General features: G+C 42.7%; 1 protein-coding gene across 1 annotated transcript in view; it reads left to right on the forward strand.

Moving 5' to 3' along the window:
* The window catches only part of LOC136877419 (cytochrome P450 6k1), an 82,050-nt gene that overhangs the window by 49,217 nt on the left and 12,595 nt on the right, over nt 1–20,238 (forward strand). Inside the window, exons 3-4 of the mRNA XM_067151440.2 lie at nt 2,658–3,346; nt 9,096–9,317. Of these exons, the coding sequence (XP_067007541.2) occupies nt 2,658–3,346; nt 9,096–9,317 (911 nt within the window). The remainder of the gene's footprint in view (nt 1–2,657; nt 3,347–9,095; nt 9,318–20,238) is intronic.

Here is a 20,238-nt window from a genome sequence, read left to right on the forward strand (position 1 = left end):
TTGAAATATATCAATTTTAAGCATACAATAGTCGTAAATATTAAGCAGATTTAATTTTACTCAATTTTCAATTATCTGAATTTTAAACATTAAGTAAAAAAAATTATTTTTAAGATAGTTTGCACCTGAGGCATCACTTTTTTTTGCAAGTTGATTTACGTCGCACCGACACAGATAGGTTTTATGGCGACGATTGGACAGGAAAGGGCTAGGAGTGGGAAGGAAGGCCTTAATTAAGGTACAGCCCCAGCATTTGCCTGGTGTGAAAATGGGAAACCATCTTCGGGGCTGCCGACAGTGGAGTTCGAACCCACTATCACCCGAATACTGGATACTGGCCGCACCTAAGCGACTGCAGCTATCGAGCTCGGTAGAGACATCACTAAATCTATACCTACATTTTTTCCTGATATTAACGGGTGTCATACCTGAGGGAATCAGAGATCCGGCACTTTGGTGTCTGATGTTCATAGGCGATATCACTCATTCTATCAACAGTGATCTGCATTTAAGGCTATCGCACAGGCTGTAGATTCCGTGCCAGTTGTTTACCTAGTCTTTTATTAATTGATTTCAAAAAAGTTGAAAATTTAAATATGTGTGGTAAAAAGAAAGCAGAGACGGAAGAGAAAGTGGAAAACTGGAATAGCCCCTGAAGAGAGAGGGCTGAAGTTTACTGGGAAGAAAGATGAGTACATGTGATTTTGAGTTTCTAATGATGGGAACAGAGGAATTCAGATTAGCAGAGCGTATAGAAGAATGATTACACTGATGACACTTGCTGTACCTGGCATCGTCGGTGGCCAAAGATGGAGATCTACACTGTAGGTGCAGAAATAGCCCTTAGAATTGTACACTGCATGGATGACATGGAAAAAATAAATCATACGTGTTCTGTGGCAAAACATAGACCGCTAAATTCAAAGGTATAGCATATAATACAGTGGCTAGAACTGCAATGCTATACAGAGCAGGGGCATTGACAATCAGAAAATCTGAGGAGAGGAAACTTGAAGTAACAGAGATGAAGATGCTAAGGTGGACATGTGAGGCGACGAAGATGGATTGGATAAGATATGAAGTAATATTTGCAGTGGTATGAGCATATTTCGAGACAGGGGGACAGTATTTGAAATGAATGTGTGGATGGGGTAGGAGGATATGAACAGTAGTGGCGATTGGGAATTATAAGTGAGGGAAGGGTAATGTACAGACAATAAAACGTACCCGGATTTGTGGGATATAGCGGCACGGGGTTAGGGGATGGTATATATATCATAACTGAAGAAAAAAACTACCAAATGGTAAGTTTTTAATGATCTCTGAACGAATTTCGACAGAGGGGTAAAGGTTGACAATCTACCAACTTATGTCGGTAATAATTTTTTGAGATTTTCATTCAATTCTCTACGACAAAAATCTCATCAAAGGAATAAAATTACACACGCATTGCACTTAAATAAACGTACGTTGTAATTATACAATTAAAAATCCTTTATCATTTGACTTCACACTAAGAAACTAACAGACAATACAGAGACTGCCAGACTGACGGTGCGCACGGCAAGAGGGTGAATCATACCTCAGTGTCCATGCTGCCCTTCCTCACAGCACACGCAATGTGTCCACTACTTGCTGTGGCGCTATAGAAATCGGTCAGCCACGACAAACTACATCTTGTACGTATTTCCGCTAATAATTTTGTTAACAATTAAAGAAAATAAGGGAAATAATTACATGATAAGACATCAAAACTTGTACAAATTTCTTCTATTGATAATTCAGATAATTCCTGGCTTCAGCCGCAAGAAATGGAATAAAAACGTAATGCTTTCTCAACAAATTGGGGAGGGGGTAACTGCCCCCCTCGCCACCCTACTCGCCGCAAGTGGATACGAAGACCAAAGAGACGGTAGATATATTATGCGAAAGAAGAACGCAACGACAATGCTTGATGGAAGCTTATAACCAGAATCGCTGACTCACCTGAACAAGGAAAGGCGCAGTAAAAGAAGAAGGAAAAAGTCAAATGATATAATATTTTTAAGTAACCTGTAGCTAATTTCTCTTTAAATAAAACTTTTAACAAGCGGATAGGCCTGCTTGTAAGAACAGTATCTGATCATGAACTGTAATGTTTAAAATATGAGAGCAATCAACTTCATATAACTGCTTATCATCACTTTGACAACGAACAACTTTCTCAGGTGTGGTTATATTTTTCATTTATGTCGCTCTGTCACTAAGGTGAATTTATATAGTTGTGTTTAGATTATTCCTTTGTAAGTCACATCCGTTATAGAGTCTACTTCATTGCTTTTCAAGTGTGAAAGTGGCCACTGTTACATGACCTACTAATATATGTAAGCTGAGTTGGCGTTAGATCAATTTTACTATCGGATTTTACCTTTGCATCTAAGAATGTAGTCGACCTGAGTATAACACCAAGGAAGAGATCATATCAGAGATGCAACCCTTGCAGTCATTTTCAATATATTTTATGAGTTTGAAAATGTTCGATTTCGCAACCTAATTTCCATACAAGTAATATTTAAAAGTTTTGGACCGTGTTCGTTTTGATATTAGTTGTACGGCAATTAGTATTTATGCATAACATTTTAGTGATACCATTGTTACCATAGTTCTTTTTCTTTCAGGCCTGCCCTTGTATTACGAGATCCAGATTTAATCAAGAAAGTACTGGTCAAAGACTTTAACTACTTCGCTGACAGACATGTGAATTCTGATGTCCACGTTGATCCGTTGGGCTTCAGTAATCTCTTTGTAATAAAGGGGCAGCAGTGGAAATACCTTAGAATGAAACTCTCTCCGACATTTACCTCTGGCAAGATGAAGAAAATGTTCAGTTTGGTAGCTGACTGTGACAAGCAGATGGTTGATCATCTGGAGGAGCTGACAAATAAGGATCCCACCAGCACCCTTGACATTAAAGAAATTGCAGCGAAATGCACGACTGATGTCATCTCCACATGTGCTTTTGGCATCACGAGCAATTCCCTACAAAATCCCAACGCAGAATTCCGTGAGTTCGGCAAGAAGACGTTTGAAGACAACCCTGTTCGAGCTTTGGAATGGGCTGTGTTGTTCTTCGTGCCTTCATTGGTCAAACTTGCGAAACTACATTTCTTCCAGAAAGATGCGAGTAACTTCCTCCGTAAAGTGTTCTGGGACACAATTGACCAGAGAGAGAAGAGCAAAATAAAGCGGAATGACTTGGTTGATTTATTGATCGAGCTGAAGAACAAGGGAAGTATTGAGGTGGAGGAGAAGGACAAGGCAGAAGTGGAGCACTATGATCATGACGCCAGCATGGTGCGGAAGTTTGGTAAGTGCATTATAGTTGCTACTGCATGATTAGTCGTTGTTTGTGTGTCCAAGGCGAAAGAGTAGAAATTGCAACTCAGTCCGCCTCCGTAGCGTAACGGTTACTGTTATCTGCCATCATCGGAGGTCCATGTTCGGCTCCCGGTACGATCAGAAATTTAAGAATGACAGAAAGGGTTGGGATGTGGTCTAATAGATATATGCAGATCAACTCCATCGGGGGTGTGCCCGAAAAGAGCCACTCCGCCTCGAGGATATGAGAAATCATGAGTTTACTTTTATTGGAACTTGATATTTAAACCTCTGGTCTATCTACTATTTCTTAATTTTTTGTGTAGAATGCATACAGCTTGATAGGTACTGTCGAATTTATTTCATTTATTTATAGTATGGCTTTTAGTACCAGAAGTGACCGAGGACATGTTCGGTTCGCCCTCGTGCAGCTCTTGTAAGGCAGACCCTCCAGCGAAGGTGGGCGACATCTGCCATGATTGGGAACTGCCTGTTTTTGTAGTGGAGGATACTGTTTTGTGTGGTGTGTGAGTTGCAAGAATCTTGGGAAGAGTACAAACACCCAGTCCACGAGCCAAGCGAAATAACTATTTTAAGGTTAAAATCTCCGACCCGGCCGGGAATCGAATCCGGCCTCCTCTGAACCGAAAGCGACTACGCCGACTATTCAGCGAAAGAGCCGGATGGTATTGTCGAAATTAAGTACCTAGTCGGCTTTATTGCCAGCCTCTTGGTGTAGTGGTTAGTGTGATTAGCTACAACCCCCGGAGGCCCGAGTTCAATTCCCAGCTCTGCCTCGAAATTTGAAAAAGTGGTACGAGGCTGGAACGGGGTCCACTCAGCCTCGGGAGGTCAACTGAGTAGAGGGTGTTCGATTCCCACCTCAGCCATCTTCGAAGTGGTTTTCTGTAGTGTTCCACTTCTCCTCACGGCAAATGCCGGGATGGTACCTAATTTAATGCCACGGCCACTTCCTTCCCTCTTCCTTGTCTATCCCTTCCAATCTTCCCATCCCCCACCAAGGCCCCTGTTCAGCATAGCAGATGAGGTCGCCTGGGCGAGGTACTGGTCCTCCTCCCCTGTTTCATCCCCAACCCGAAGTTTCACGCTCCAGGACACTGCCGTTGAGGCGGTAAGTGTGGGATCCCTTGCTGAGTCCGATGGAAAATCCAACCCTGGAGGGTAAACAGATTAAGAAAGAAAGAAGTCAGCTTTATTGGTGACATTTTAATTTCTAATTCTAAAAGATTTACAAATCTTCAAGACCGTGTGACCATGGGGTAGCGGAAGTGTTCGGCTGATTAAACAGATGTAAAGATTTCAGCGAAGATGTGAAAAACAATGCATGAAAATTGAGACATGGCGCCTGACACGCATGTGTTAGGAATTTAGTGTGCACTTTTGGGACTAGATTTCCAGCAATTTTAGCAAAACAAATTTTTCTGGTATGGTATGCAATTCAGTAATTATTCGATTTTTTCGTGAGACGTCTTCCTGCAAGTGAGTATTACATTCAAGTTTCTTAGCACTGGACCTGTTTATTAAATAATCAGGTTAACAAGCAAAACTAAACAAAATATCGGTTCGTACAATTCATGCACTAATAGGTTAAGCCACTGCCTTCTTCTTAGGCAATTTCTACTACGTTTCAAAAATATAATCAGCGTCTGAGAAAATTGAATTGGCCCGCGTGTAGGGGTAGCGTGCCTTGGCCAGGTCAGGGATTTTTACCTGAATCTGAGGGCTGGTTCGAGCATACCTGATTACAATTGAGAAACTACCGGATGGTGAGATGACGGCGCTAGTCGAGAAAGCCAAGAATAACGGCCGAGAGGATTTGTCGTGCCGACCACACGGTAATCTGCAGGCCTTCGGGCTGGCAGAGGTCACTTGGTAGGCCAAGGCCCTTCGGGGCTGCTGCGCCATGGGGTTTGGGTTTTATGAAACTGACAAAGCCCTCAACGCATCGCAAAAGTTAATTTAACTTGACACTGCACATAGCCTCCAAGTATGTCTGTTGGCAGGTAATTCAGGGCTGATATCAAACAGCTGAAAGCAATCCTTTCACGTAAAGACTATCCTATGCTTCAATATACGCAGAGCGACGGATTTGCTTCAAGTTTCGAGGATGGTCACCCTTTCAGCGCTTTAGATACAACGGGATTTAGAACAAACCGCTTCGAAACAGTGTTTTAAGACACTTACTTCGAATATCTCGAAGACAATAATCATCATCATCATCATCATTTCATCATGCACGCCTCCAGAGCGAAATAGTTAGCGTGCTGGCCTTGATTCAAGCTGTCCCGGGTTTGATTCTCGGCTGGATCGGCGGTTTTAACTTTAATTGTTTAATTTCGGTCGCTCGGTGTATGCGCTGTTTTTAACATTAAAATTTGCCACATGTAGGGCCCCAGACTCAAAGGCACGAAGGTTGCTTATAGGTGTCAACTCGAAAGATCTTCACCAGGCCTCTCCGGAGGCCATATGCTATCGCCATCATCGTATTACTTATTCCTGAGTTTCGTGACCACACTTCTCGTCATAATTCTGATGTGACTACACTATTCTTGGCGATCTTCATCGTTCCTCAATATTTAGTCGAACTGAAAAATCGCTGACCCTCTTCACCTGGCCAGTCCACCTGTAAGGTTTCATTCCTTTCGATTTATTCCCTTCTATTTCTCCCTTTCAAATAGCATTTTCAAGTTTCACTTCATCTCCCCTGGTTCTGTGACCAGAATTCTTTGGTTCAGATGGGATGACAAATGTTCAGTGTTTTCAGCTCTTCTATGATCGGGGCATTTGTTCTTCATTCAGTCCATGGATTTCGTTGCATTCTTCGCCAGCACCACATACCAAATCCATTTGTGTGTTTCATGTTGGCCACTTTACAAGTCCATGTTCACATTCGCAAAAGAAAACTAAAAACAGAAGATTTCCCAATAGTCGGACTTTTGTGTTTGTTGATATTATTCTGTCCTTCCAGATCTTGATTACGTTTTTTATGGCAACGTTTCCAAGGACAGCATTCCGTTTTATCTCCTCAGAATGCCTTGTGCTGCTGATTAGCGATTCTAGATGTACAAAATCATCCATAACCTCTAGTTCTCGTAGACTGACTACAGTTTAAGTTGTTCTGCTCGACCAATTATATTATCATTAGCTTCGACTTGTCGAGAATGATCTTTATTTAATTCATTCCCAAAATTTATCGTTTCCATTTCTTCTAAAATCTCTATCAATTCTTGTTCGTTGCTAGGAAGAATTGTTGTGCCATCAGCGAAGCGTAGTTGTTCATTTTCCTCCCACCAATCCAGATACCTCCAGTATGACTGTCGAGGGCTTTTCTTACGAAGCATGACGATAATAACTGCGGGTATGCCTAGCTCCATGGCTAATTGATTACTTCATATTTCATATTTATTTTTAAATAGTCTATAGAGAGCCCTCCAACTTAGACCCGGTGTTGTTAGTAGTGAACAAATTAAATCGAATATACAGTTATAAGCAATAAACAAGCTATGATAGATATAGTGGGCCCTCCACGCAATGGTCACTGCCTGGTGGAGCCTGATGTTTACCAGATATTCGGCGATTGCCACGGAATCGCGAGGAGAAGAATTTGTAATAATAGAGATAATAGCTCCCTCGTGTAGTGATAACTGCTGGCTGGAGCCTGGCGATTAACAAAAGAATAAACTGTAATAGGGATAGTGGGCCCTCCACGCAATGATCACTGCGCTTTGGAATATGGTGGTTACCAGATATTCGGCGATTGCCACGGAATCGCGAGGAAACTCACGATAATAACAAGAATTTGTAATAATAGAGATAATAGCTCCCTCGTGTAGTGATAACTGCTGGCTGGAGCCTGGCGATTAACAAAAGAATAAACTGTAATAGGGATAGTGGGCCCTCCACGCAATGATCACTGCGTTTTGGAATCTGGTGGTTACCAGATATTCGGCGATTGCCAGGAATCGCAAGGCTACCCGCGATACTAAAAGGATTTGAAATAATAAGAATAATAGCTCCCACCAGTAGAGATAACTGCTGGTCTATGGCTAATTGATTGACATGCTGGCCTTCGATCCGAGGAGTGCGGTGTTCTATTCCCTGCCGAGATGGGGATTTCAACCTTCGTATATTAATTCCTCTTTCTCCAGGGCTGAGTGTGTGTATCATCCTAGATAGGGCCTCATTCTCACAGTCTCAGATCGCCCATGGGCGTCGCTCGAAAGACCTGCACCAAGCATCTCCGGAGGCCATACACCATTAATTTTTATTCTCTCACCTCTTTCTCCACTCTAATGATTGTAGAGAAACTGCCATCAACTCTTACTCTTACTGATGAAATGTTGTTCTAATACAAAACTTTTATCAAAGAAATGAGATAAGCTCGAACACCAATCTCTGTTAGAATCTGCCATAACTTGTCCCATGAAGCGGAGTCAAAAGCCGACCGTTTTGTAACCCACAAAGCAAATAAGGACAGGAGTGCAGTATTCTCGTGATTTTTCAATTATTCATCTCATGCGGATAATCTGTTCCCGCGTTCCTTTTCCTTCAACAACTCCAGCCTGTTCTTCTCATAGGTGAGTTTGAATGTAAGATTGCTTGCACACGATCTTAACGCGATAGTGCGATAATTGATACAGTTCTTCATTGACTCTTTCTTGCAGATTCGGATGAAAATGGAGCTGGTTCAGATTTCGGTCATTCTCCAGTGTTCCAAATTTTATTACACTACAGATAAAATATGTCTACGTCTTCTTCTCGCATCTATTTGATAATTTTCCCTGCTGTGTTATCGGTTCGTGGAGCTTTAGTGTTCTTTAGGATTTTGGTAGTATTCTTAATTTCACTGCGCAGAAATGCAGTCTCTCCTTTGGAAGACTGTTCCTGGATGCTCTGTTGCTATCTGACGCAATGTACTTCCTCTGAATATAGCGTATTGCGCAGTAGTCCTTCAGTGGCTGCTTGTCCCCAATTAATCTTCCCCTTTTAATCACAAACAAATAATAATCATAACAAAAGTCTAATGTTCCTAAAATCACTATGGATATTAAGAGATGGCGAAATGTCTGAATTTACTCCCACAAATTTTTCTAACATGCCGGGTGCCAACGACAGGGTGTAGTCGCATTTACTAAGGAACTGAACTGGAATGTAGCCCTTCATCTTCGGAACAGGACACTTAACTAGCCCAACTATGCCATCTGGGTCGGCCATAGAACTAAATGTAGTGAAACGGCAGTTTCTGAAGAAAGATGCATTCATAAAATATTATCTTTGATAAATAATCAACGTCAATAGTCAATAATAGTTATTACTAAGATGTGTTGCATGTGAATGAAGTTGTGCATTACAACGAACACAAACATTCCCGAGCCAGGGGCTTTAACCAGACGCAGCTAAAGCAGCCAGAGGCCTCTAAACCGATACTACGCTCACCAGTCAGCTACCGGACATTCTGTATAATATATTCCTCAAATATAGCGAAACAAATAAAGCAAAACTCTTAATCCCTATATCAAAGAAACTAACCACATTACCGACCTCGCTTGGAATCGAACCTGGGGCCATACGAACCCCAGGCCACTATGTTGATTAGCTAAGGAACCATACAACCACAACAAATACGGTTGGTGTTGGTGGTCTGGGAAAAGGATGCTTTTTGTACTTTTCTAAATGATATGCTTCACGTTCTGATCAGTGTTATTTTCTGTCTCAAGATTTCTCCGGAGATGATCTGGTGGCTCAGGCAGCCATCTTCTTCGTGGCTGGGTTCGAGACTTCGGCCGGTACTATGAGTTTCGCCCTCTACGAGCTTGCCCTTCAACCTAAGCTACAGGAGAGACTCCGAAAAGAGATTACAGACGCCCTTAAGGACAATGACGGTCACATTACTTATGAAATGGTCTTTGGACTAAAGTACTTGGATATGGTGATATCAGGTAAGTCATTTGCCTTATCTCACGTTGTATACACGCGGATTTCAAAGGTTAAGTGGTTAGAAGTAGAGATAAATGAAGATAGCTCGTTTCATGTTAATGAGTGTATTGAAAAAAATGCTATAGTTTGTTATTTATAGTCGGCTGATATCCAGTGTGTCGTGTGTATTCCAACACGGTCTCACGTGAATCAGAAATGGTATATGAATTAGTGTCATGCAAAACACGCTGTATGCTCGGTATGGCCATGACCGAACTTCGCTTCTCAGAGGCGAAGCGAGCTATGTTCGCTCGACCTTGCCCCTCACTCCTTCACGCGCTATCTCAGTCACAGGCCTCCCTCAGTCCTTATGTAGCCGTAGGCCTACTCAAGTTTGTCTCGCGTATCTTTACCTATCGAAATATTACGCTTTTACCACAATGATGGACTGATTACTGAACATGAAAATACCAAAATACCAATAGTTACTCATACGTTTGGAGTGTGTTTCTGCCTCATATGTAGGAGAAACTGGAAATAACGTAGTAAATATCACTCCTGTCGGAGAAATGGTCAATGAAGTTCACGTGCTGTCACATGTATTCCTCCTGGCTAGCGTACTTTACTGCTCTATACACAGAAACTAAATACACATTATTAATGCTGCATAAGACATATATTTCACTACTAACCATACCAAAGACATTTTATGCAAACTGTGCATTTCTTTTTTTTTTTTTTTTGCTATTGGCTTTACGTCGCACCGACAAAGATAGGTCTTATGGCGACGATGAGACAGGGAAGGACTAGGACTGGGAAGGAAGCGGCCGTGGCCTTAATTAAGGTACAGCCCCAGCATTTGCCTGGTGTGAAAATGGCTGCCGACAGTGGGGTTCGAACCCACTATCTCCCGAATACTGTGCAAATTAATAAGTCACTGTTATTGTTTGAGTCTTCAGTCCATAGACTGGTTTGATGCAGCTCTCCATGCCACCCTAGCCTGTGCTAACCTTTTCATTTCTACGTGACTACTGCATCCTGCATCTGTTTTAATCTGCTTGTCATATTCATACCTTGGTCTACCCCTACCGTTCTTACCCTCTACACTTCCTTCAAAAACCAACTGAACAAGTCCTGGGTGTCTTAAGATGTGTCCTATCATTCTATCTCTTCTTCTCGTCAAATTTAGCCAAATCGATCTCCTCTCACCAATTCGATTCAGTATCAATTCATTCGTGACTCGATCTATCCATCTAACCTTCAGCATTCTACTGTAACACCACATTTCAAAAGCTTCTATGCTCTTTCTTTCTAAGCTAGTTATCGTCCACGTTTCACTTCCATACAATGCCACGCTCCACACGAAATTCTTCAAAATATCTTCCTAATTCCTTTATTAATGTTTGAAGTGAGCAAATTTCTTTTCTTAAGAAAGCTCTTCCTTGCTTGTGCTAGTCTGCATTTTATGTTCTCCTTACTTCTGCCATCGTTAGTTATTTTACTACCCAAGTAACAATATCCATCTACTTCATTTAAGACTTCATTTCCTAAATAATATTTCCTGCATCACCAGCCTTCGTTCGACTACATTCCATTACTTTTGTTTTGGACTTATTTCTTTCATCTTGTACTCCTTACACAATACTTCGTCCATATCATTCAGCAGCTTCTCGAGATCTTCTGCAGTCTCAGATAACATAACAATATCATCGGCACATCTCAAGGTTTTGATTTCCTCTCCTTGGATTGTGATTCCCTTTCCAAATTCATCTTTGATTTCCTTTACTGCTTGTTCTATGTAACATTTAAAAGGAGGGGAGAAAACTGCAGCCTTGCCTCACTCCTTTCTGTATTGCTGCTACTTTTTTCAAAGTCCTCGATTCTTATCATTGCAGACTGATTTTTATACAGATTGTAGATAATACTTCGTTCTCTGTATCTGATCCCAGTCACCTTCAGGATCTTAAATAGCTTGGTCCAGTCAACATTCTCGAATGCTTTTGCTAGATCTACGAAGGATTCGATCCTCTAAGATCAGAATTAAAGTCAGGATTGCTTCGCGTGTTCCTACATTTCTTCTGAAGCCAAATTGATCTTCTCCCAACTCAGCTTCAACTTGCTTTTCCATTCTTCTGTAAATAATATGTGTTAAAATTTTTCAGGCATGAGATACTGAAGTAATGGTGCGGTAGTTTTCACACCTGTCAATACCGGCTTTCTTGGGAATAGGTATAACAACATTCTGCCGAAAATCGGACGGGACTTCTCCTGTCTCATACATCCTACACATTAATGGAATAACCTTGCCATGCTGGTTTCTCCTAAGGCAGTCAGTAAATCAGAGGGAATGTCATCGATTCCAGGTGCCTTGTTCTTATTTAGATCGCTCACAGCTCTGCCAAACTCTGACCTCAAAATTGGGTCCCCCATTTCATCAGCATCAACAGCCTCTTCTTGTTCCAGAACCAAATTATCTACATCTTTACCTTAATACAACTGTTGGATATGTACTTGCCATCTTTCTGCTTTGTCTTCTTTTCCTAGAAGTGGATTTCCATCTGAGCTCTTAATATTCATACACCTAGATTTCCTTTCTCCAAAAGTTTCTTGATTTTCCTGTATGCAGCACCTACCTTTCCCAGGAACATACAACCTTCGACATCCTTGCACTTCTCCTTCAGCCATTCTTCTTTAGCTACCTTGCACTCTCTATCCACTTGATTCTTTAATCGACTGTATTCTTTTCTGCCCTCTTCATTTCTAGCATTCTTCTATTTTCGTTGTTCATCAATCAGGTCTAGTATCTCCTGAGTTATCCACTGATTCTTACTTGATCTTTTCTTCCATCCTAACATTTCTTCAGCAGCCCTACTGACTTCATTTTTCATGACTATCCACTCTTCCTCTGTTGTGTTTCCTTCAGCCTTTTTATTTAGCCCTTATACAACTTGTTCCTTGAAACAATTCCTCACACTCTTTTCTTCCAACTTGTCTAGAGCCCATCTTTTTGCATTCTTTCCTTTCTTCAATTTCTTCAACTTCAGATGGCATTTCATTGCCAACAAGTTGTGGTCAGAGTCCACGTCTGCCCCTGGGAAAGTTTTGTAATCCAGCACCTGGTTTCTGAATCTCTGCCTAATCATAATGAAGTCTATTTGATACCTTCCAGTGTCTCCAAGTCTCGTCCACGTATGCAGCCGTCGTTTGTGGTGTTTGAACCAAATATTAGCAAGGAGTAATTTATGATCAGTGCAGAATTCAACCAGCCGACTTCCTCTTTCGTTCCTTTGTCCCAATCCGAATTCACCTAATGTATTACCTTCTCTTCCTTGGTCTACCACTGCATTCCAGTTTCCCATCACAATTAAATCAGATTCTCGTCACCTTTTACATATTGTATTAAATCTTCTATCTCTTCATATATTCTTTCGATTTCCTCACCATCCGCTGAACTAGTAGGCATATAGACCTGCACTATTGTGGTGGGCATTGGTTTGGTGTCTATCTTGACGACAATAATTCTTTCACTATGCTGGCCGTAGTAGCTTACCCGCTGCCCTATTTTCTTATTCATTATTAAACCAACTCCTGCATTTCCCCTGTTTGATTTTGTGCTGATAATTTGGTAGACGCCGGACCAAAAATCCTGTTCGTCCTGCCAACGTTTTTCACTTATACCAACAACATCTAACTTTAGTCTATCCATCTTCCTTTTCAGATTCTCTAACCTACCACAACGATTCAAACTTCTAACATTCCACGCTCCGACTCGCAGAATGTCAGTATCCATCTTCCTGATGATCGCCCCATCTCGTGTAGTCCCCACCCGGAGATCCGAATGGGGGACTTGTTTACCTCCGGAATATTTTACCCGGGAGGAAGCCATCATCAGTACATCATTCATATAAAGAGAGCTGCATGTCCTCGGGAGTTAGTTACGGCTGTAGTTTCCCGTTGATTTCAGCCGTGTAGCAGTATCAACACTGCTAAGCCATGTTGAGTATTATTACAAATCCATATCAGTCAATCGTCTAGAGTGCCGCACTTGCAACTTCCGAAAGGCTGCTACCCCCCCTTTCGATGAACCATTCCTTAGTCTGGTCTCTCAACAGATACCCATCCGATATGGTTGCACCTGCGGCTCGGCTATCTGCTTCATTGGGACACGCAAGCCTCCTCACCTCGGCAAGGTAACATGGTTTTATATCGCATGAAGTTAAATGTAAACTTTGCTCAAGGTTTCTATCCAAGGAGATATGGCTAGTGCAAAAATCTAGCTCCAATTTGGGAATGATTCGCAAACTAATTATTAATTGTTAACAAGTCAATGACTTGGTCTGTATCTAGCTAACACCTACGACTCCTTAAAAGCATTCCGACTTTACTGAAGTTTATTTCGCGGCTTACTGGAATGCACAACGTACGTCTGGCAATTACTGACAGAGTAGGCAGATTAATTTCATGCTTCTGCTATTAGGAGAATGGGAAAGCACGGAAAAACCATTCTCAGGGTAGCCGACGGTGTGGACCGCTCCTGTCAATCTCCCGAACACATTGGCATAGAGCCACGGTAGACCCGTGATCACCCCTCCTCTGCTCGATTGGCCGGTCGGAGTGCAGAGCTGTCGGACCCAGACCAGTGGTCACTTGTGGGCCGAGACCTACTCTGCATCCACCGACCATTAATCAACCATCCCATCTCCCTTTTATACCTCCGAATTCTCGGCCTTGGCTCTTTGTAAACAAGGGCTTACTCATATCTGGATAATAATGGCGTGTGGCCTCCGAAGAGGCCTGGTGCAAGTCTTTTGAGTTGACGACTTATAGGCGACCTGCGCATCTGTGAGGGTGGGGCCCTAACTATGACGAATTCTAATGATGAAGACGGCATACACATCCAGCCCCCGAGTCATCACAATTAACCAATGAAGGTTAAGATCCCCGATCCTGCCGGGAGTCGAACCCGGGACCCACTGGACCAAAGGCCAGCACACTAACCATTTAGCCATGGAGCCGGACTCATATATGGATAAACCACATTGCTTGCAACGTCAGTAAAGCAAGCAAGGCCATCCTCCCTAGTCAGAAAACTTCGCTTCGAACATGCCCTGTCGAACGAATTGGAGCAAACTCGGCCATTTTAGTTTACACGCTCCACTCATGCGTGATAGTGGTTGCATATACAGCAAGGTGTATGTTGCTCTGTCGTGGTTACCCGTCTCAAGTTCGAACAATGCACACCACTAATATGAATATAATGTGTACTACTTAGCACAATGTTTTAAATGGAATTACTTCGTATAGGAGTTTAATGTAGCCAAGATTCCTCCGTATCTTAAATGGTTTGGTGACAGCTTTCACCGATGTTCAAATATTCTTAATAGGGTGTACAATTTGAACAAGACAAACGAGAAGAAAGACATGTTTTCTTCGGGATATCCGGTAAATTTACTTTTGTTCAATTTATTGTCCGGCTGTACGGCTGAGAGACCACAGTCTTGAGTTCAGGCCTCGGGGTTTCGGGTTCGATATCAGGCCAGATCATTGGATTCTAGTCTTAACGATTAATTTCCTGCAACTCATACGCCTCACACAACACTATCCGTCACCACAATAAAACTCAGCTTCCCATACACGGCATACATCATCCACCCTAATCGCAAGGACTGCCTTACAAGTATCACGGAATTCTTTGTTTATTTATTTATCTATTTTTCATTTATCTAGTTAGTCAGTTATCAATAAAGAAATATGTCTCTTCGTGAAAGTCGGCCCCTTGAAGTAGGGGTAGCGTTCCTGCCTTTTAATGAAGGCCCCGGGTTTGATTCCGGCCAGGTCAGGGACTTTCACCTGGATCTGAGGGCTGGTTCGAGGTCCACTCAGCCTAGGTGATTACAACTGAGGAACTATCTGACGATGAGGTGGCCGCCCCAGTCTAGAAAGCCAAGAATAGCGGCCGAGACGATTCGGGCTGTGCAGCAGTCAATTGGTAGGGCATGGCCCTTCGGGGCTTTTGCGCCATGGGTTTTTTATTCTTTGTGAAAAGAAAAATCCACGTGTGAATATCCAGTTTTTCGATTCATTGCAACGATTCCCCTGCCAACCTGAGGCGATAAATCCAACCGAAGCCATTTGCTAAAGAAATTGCGCAACATGAAGGAGCCATCGCAGGGTCATGTAAGTGGGTACAGGCATGGGATATGGCAGTATGAATAAAACAGCAAAATATCGTACCGCACAAAGCATTGTTTGCACGGTAACAAACTCACAGGATGCCTTTCGTACGGTGTTGGACCGCCCGTAACAAGTATAAAAGCGGCGATACGCTTAGGCATGGAGGCGTACAGACGTCGGATGTGTCCCTGAGGAAGATATTGCCGCAGCTGGCACAAACGACCCTCTAAGTCTGCCGTAGTTCCGCTGGGAGAAGTTGCCATTCAACCAGGTCCCAAACGTTCTCGATGGGCGAGAAGTCTGGAGACCTTGCTGGCCAAGGAAGCATATTGACATCACGAAGATAGGACAGAGATACACACATGTTATGTGAGGCCAAGCATTATCCTGCTATAAATGTGGATTTCGAGCTGCACCACGAAGGGAAGCACACACGGTCGCAGAATTTCCTGGACGTAACGCCGCGCCATCATAGTTCCTTCGGCCACAACCAGCGGTGAGCGTGAAATGCAGAACATGGCACGCCCCACCGTGACACCTCTCGATGGGGCGTAGTGTCCATCTACATTGACCGAGCTCGATAGCTGCAGTCGCTTAAGTGCGGTCAGTATCCAGTAATCGGGAGATAGTGGGTTCGAACCCCACTGTCGGCAGCCCTAAAGATGGTTTTCCGTGGTTTCCCATTTTCACACCAGGCAAATTCTGGGGCTGTACCTTGATTAAGGCCACGGCCGCTTCCTTCCCACTCCTAGCTCTTCCGTGTCCCCTCGTCGCCATAAGACCTATCTGTGTCGATGCGACCTAAAGCAACTAGCAAAAAAAAGTCTACATTGAAACGCGGATCCCTTTGCTAGCCAAAACGTCTCCAGTCTCGAACTCGGAGCAGGGGTGGGGGTATCTGGTAGACCCGTGATCTGTCGCTGAACACCACTCGTTGTCAGTCCGCAACCTGCCATCCTGTCCTTTCCCGGCATAAGTTCAAACGTGCTCGGCGATGCTCAGCTTGTAATGGTAGACGTCGTAAGGGATGTTGCGACGACATGTCCTGCTCTGTTAGCCGCCCAGCTATGGTACTGATGGACACAGGCGTATCCTCAGCTACCGTGATATGTCTGTGGATCGCGTGCAGCACCATCCGTGGTGTGCTTACAGCCTGTCGCAAGGTGAAATGATCCGGGGTTGACCCGAGCCTTCGCGATGCGTGTGTGCACCATCACGTTCTCACAGCATCTAACACCAATACGCAGTGTAGTCACAACGGTTCAAGTGGCGAATAATGCGCTGAAATATCCAACCTGCCTCTCTTAATCCGACGATGCAGCCTCCCTCAAACTCATCAAATAGGTCTAAATCTTGTCAAGTGTACCGTCGAGGCATGCTGTGCGTTCACTAAACTTAGTTCTGTGGTTGACACTGCTGCTAAGGCGTTATTTGGTCTTTGGCATGAATGAATGAATGAGTGAGGGGCATGAACGACATCTAATGGCAATTTCGCATAAGCAATCATCATTAAAAGCCAACGGAACACATGTCAGCCTATGCCAGAATTGTGTGGCAACTTCCTTGTACTCGTGCGATTCGTTCACGGTGCACATTTCTCCATTTCTTTTCATTTCAAATGAGTGTATCTAGACTGACCTGCAAACGACACTTACTGACAATATGAAGGATTGCCTATCGTGAGGCAATTCAGCCGTATCCCAGCATGCCATTTGTAAAGCGAATCCCTTTACATACTGTAACATTTGTAAATAACAATAAAATAATAATTCATTTATTTCATTGACCCACGCTTGGGTGCCATTTGTAATATTATGGTAATAAATACAATAATTCATAATAACTAATAACCATTTCACTATGAGTATAATAATCAAATATGAATAAAATAAAATACTTAATCGCCTCGCGCTTGGGCGTAAATTGTAATCTAATTCAAAATATATGAATAAATAACTGAATAAATTACTAACATAATTAAAATAGAATAAAGTAATAAAAATAATTAATCTAAATGTCCGTAGTATGGGCACCAGAGTTCACCAGAATGGAACCTCTTTTTTTTTTTTTTTTTTTTTTTTTTTTTTTGCATGGTTCATGTTTGTGGGTTACTGTAGTCACGTCCTAGTTCGTGAACCATGGGCAACGCCTGAGTGGCCTAGTAAGTGGTCCTGATAGTCGGGATACCAGTTGCTATGGAATGGGAGTGGGCATCTCGGACATATTCTGAGTCCTGGCCCTCCTTCTGCTCAGGTGGCTAGGACTATACAATTCACCGGTGGTCCATAACCCATTAGAGGAGAGATCCTCACTTGGACTATGTGTAAGTAGGGTAGCATCCTGCTTCATGAATCTACCGAGCTCAGAACATTTTAAGCAAGCCTCGGACCTATGGGAGTAACGGAGTCCCACTCCCATTTGACAGGCGAGGGACTCCTTGGAAACAACTTGGCGAACGAAATGGAATTCGATGGGGAGCTATCAATATTAATGAGGCTTATGGAAGAAAGAAGGTAGAACTGGCTGAGTCAGCAAAGAGGATGCATCTGGATGTGCTAGGAGTAAGTGATATTCGGGTAAGGGGGGATAACGGGGAAGAGATAGGAGATTATAAAGTGTACTTGACGGGTGTTAGAAAGGGAAGGGCAGAGTCTGGGGTAGGGCTCTTTATCAGGAATACCGTTGCACGGAACATAGTTTCTGTTAAGCACGTAAATGAGCGAATGATGTGGGTAGATTTGTCATTTGGAGGAATTAGGACTAGAATTGTGTCCGTGTATTCACCATGTGAGAGTGCGGATGAGGATGAAGTTGACAAGTTTTATGAAGCATTGAGTGACATCGTGGTCAGGGTCAACAGCAAGGAGAGAATAGTGCTAATGGGCGATTTCAATGCGAGAGTTGGGAATAGAACTGAAGGATACGAAAGGGTGATTGGTAAATGTGGGGAAGATATGGATGCTAATGGGGATGGGAAGCGTTTGCTGGACTTCTGTGCTAGTATGGGTTTAGCTGTTACGAATACATTCTTCAAGCATAAGGCTATTCACCGCTACACATGGGAGGCTAGGGGTACCAGATCCATAATAGACTATATCTTAACAGACTTCGAATTCAGGAAATCTGTTAGGAATGTATGGGATTTCCAGGGATTTTTCGATGATACAGACCACTATCCGATCTGTAGTGAACTAAGTATCTCTAGGCCTAGGATAGAGAAATCTGTCTGCAAACGAATAAGGGTAGAAAATCTCCAGGACGAGAACATTAGACAGAAGTACATGGATATGATTAGTGAGAAGTTTCGAACAGTAGACAGTAAGCAGGTTCAGGATATAGAAAGTGAATGGATAGCATACAGGGATGCTGTAGTAGAAACAGCAAGGGAATGCCTAGGAACAACTGTGTGTAAAGATGGGAAAAGGCGAACATCTTGGTGGAATGATGAAGTGAGAGCAGCTTGTAAACGTAAAAAGAAGTCTTATCAGAAATGGCTCCAAACAAGGGCCGAGGCAGACAGGGAGTTGTACGTAGATGAAAGAAACAGAGCGAAACAAATAGTTGTTGAATCCAAAAAGAAGTCATGGGAAGATTTTGGTAACAACCTGGAAAGGCTAGGTCAAGCAGCAGGGAAACCTTTCTGGACAGTAATAAAAAATCTTAGGAAGGGAGGGAAAAAGGAAATGAACAGTGCTTTGAGTAATTCAGGTGAACTCATAATAGATCCCAGGGAATCACTGGAGAGGTGGAGGGAATATTTTGAACATCTTCTCAATATAAAAGGAAATCATCATGGTGGTGTTGCAAACAGCCAAGTTCATGGGGAGGAGGAAAATGATGTTGGTGAAATTATGCTTGAGGAAGTGGAAAGGATGGTAAATAAACTCCATTTTCATAAGGCAGCAGGAATAGATGAAATTAGACCTGAAATGATGAAGTATAGTGGGAAGGCAGGGATGAAATGGCTTCATAGAGTAGTAAAATTAGCATGGAGTGTTGGTAAGGTACCTTCAGATTGGGCAAAAACAGTAATTGCACCTATCTATAAGCAAGGGAACAGGAAGGATTGCAACAACTATCGAGGTATCTCATTGATTAGTATACCAGGCAAAGTATTCACAGGCATCTTGGAAGGGAGGGTGCGATCAGTCGTTGAGAGGAAGCTGGATGAAAACCAGTGTGGTTTCAGACCACAGAGAGGCTGTCAGGATCAGATTTTCAGTATGCGCCAGGTAAGTGAAAAATGCTACAAGAGGAATATGCAGTTGTGTTTATGTTTCGTAGATCTAGAGAAAGCATATGACAGGGTACCGAGGGAAAAGATGTTCGCCATACTGTGGGACTATGGAGTTAAAGGCAGATTATTAAAATCAATCAAAGGCATTTATGTTGACAATTGGGCTTCAGTGAGAATTGATGGTAGAATGAGTTCTTGGTTCAGGGTACTTACAGGGGTTAGACAAGGCTGTAATCTTTCACCTTTGCTGTTCGTAGTTTACATGGATCATCTGCTGAAAGGTATAAAATGGCAGGGATGGATTCAGTTAGGTGAAAATGTAGTAAGTAGTCTGGCCTATGCTGACGATTTGGTCTTAATGGCAGATTGTGCCGAAAGCCTACAGTCTAATATCTTGGAACTAGAAAATAGGTGCAATGAGTATGGTATGAAAATTAGCCTCTCAAAGACTAAATTGATGTCAGTAGGTATGAAATTCAACAGAATTAAATGTCAGACCGGTGATACAAAGCTAGAACAGGTCGATAATTTCA

This window comes from Anabrus simplex, chromosome 7 (genome assembly GCF_040414725.1).
Source record: "Anabrus simplex isolate iqAnaSimp1 chromosome 7, ASM4041472v1, whole genome shotgun sequence".
NCBI lineage: Eukaryota > Metazoa > Arthropoda > Insecta > Orthoptera > Tettigoniidae > Anabrus > Anabrus simplex.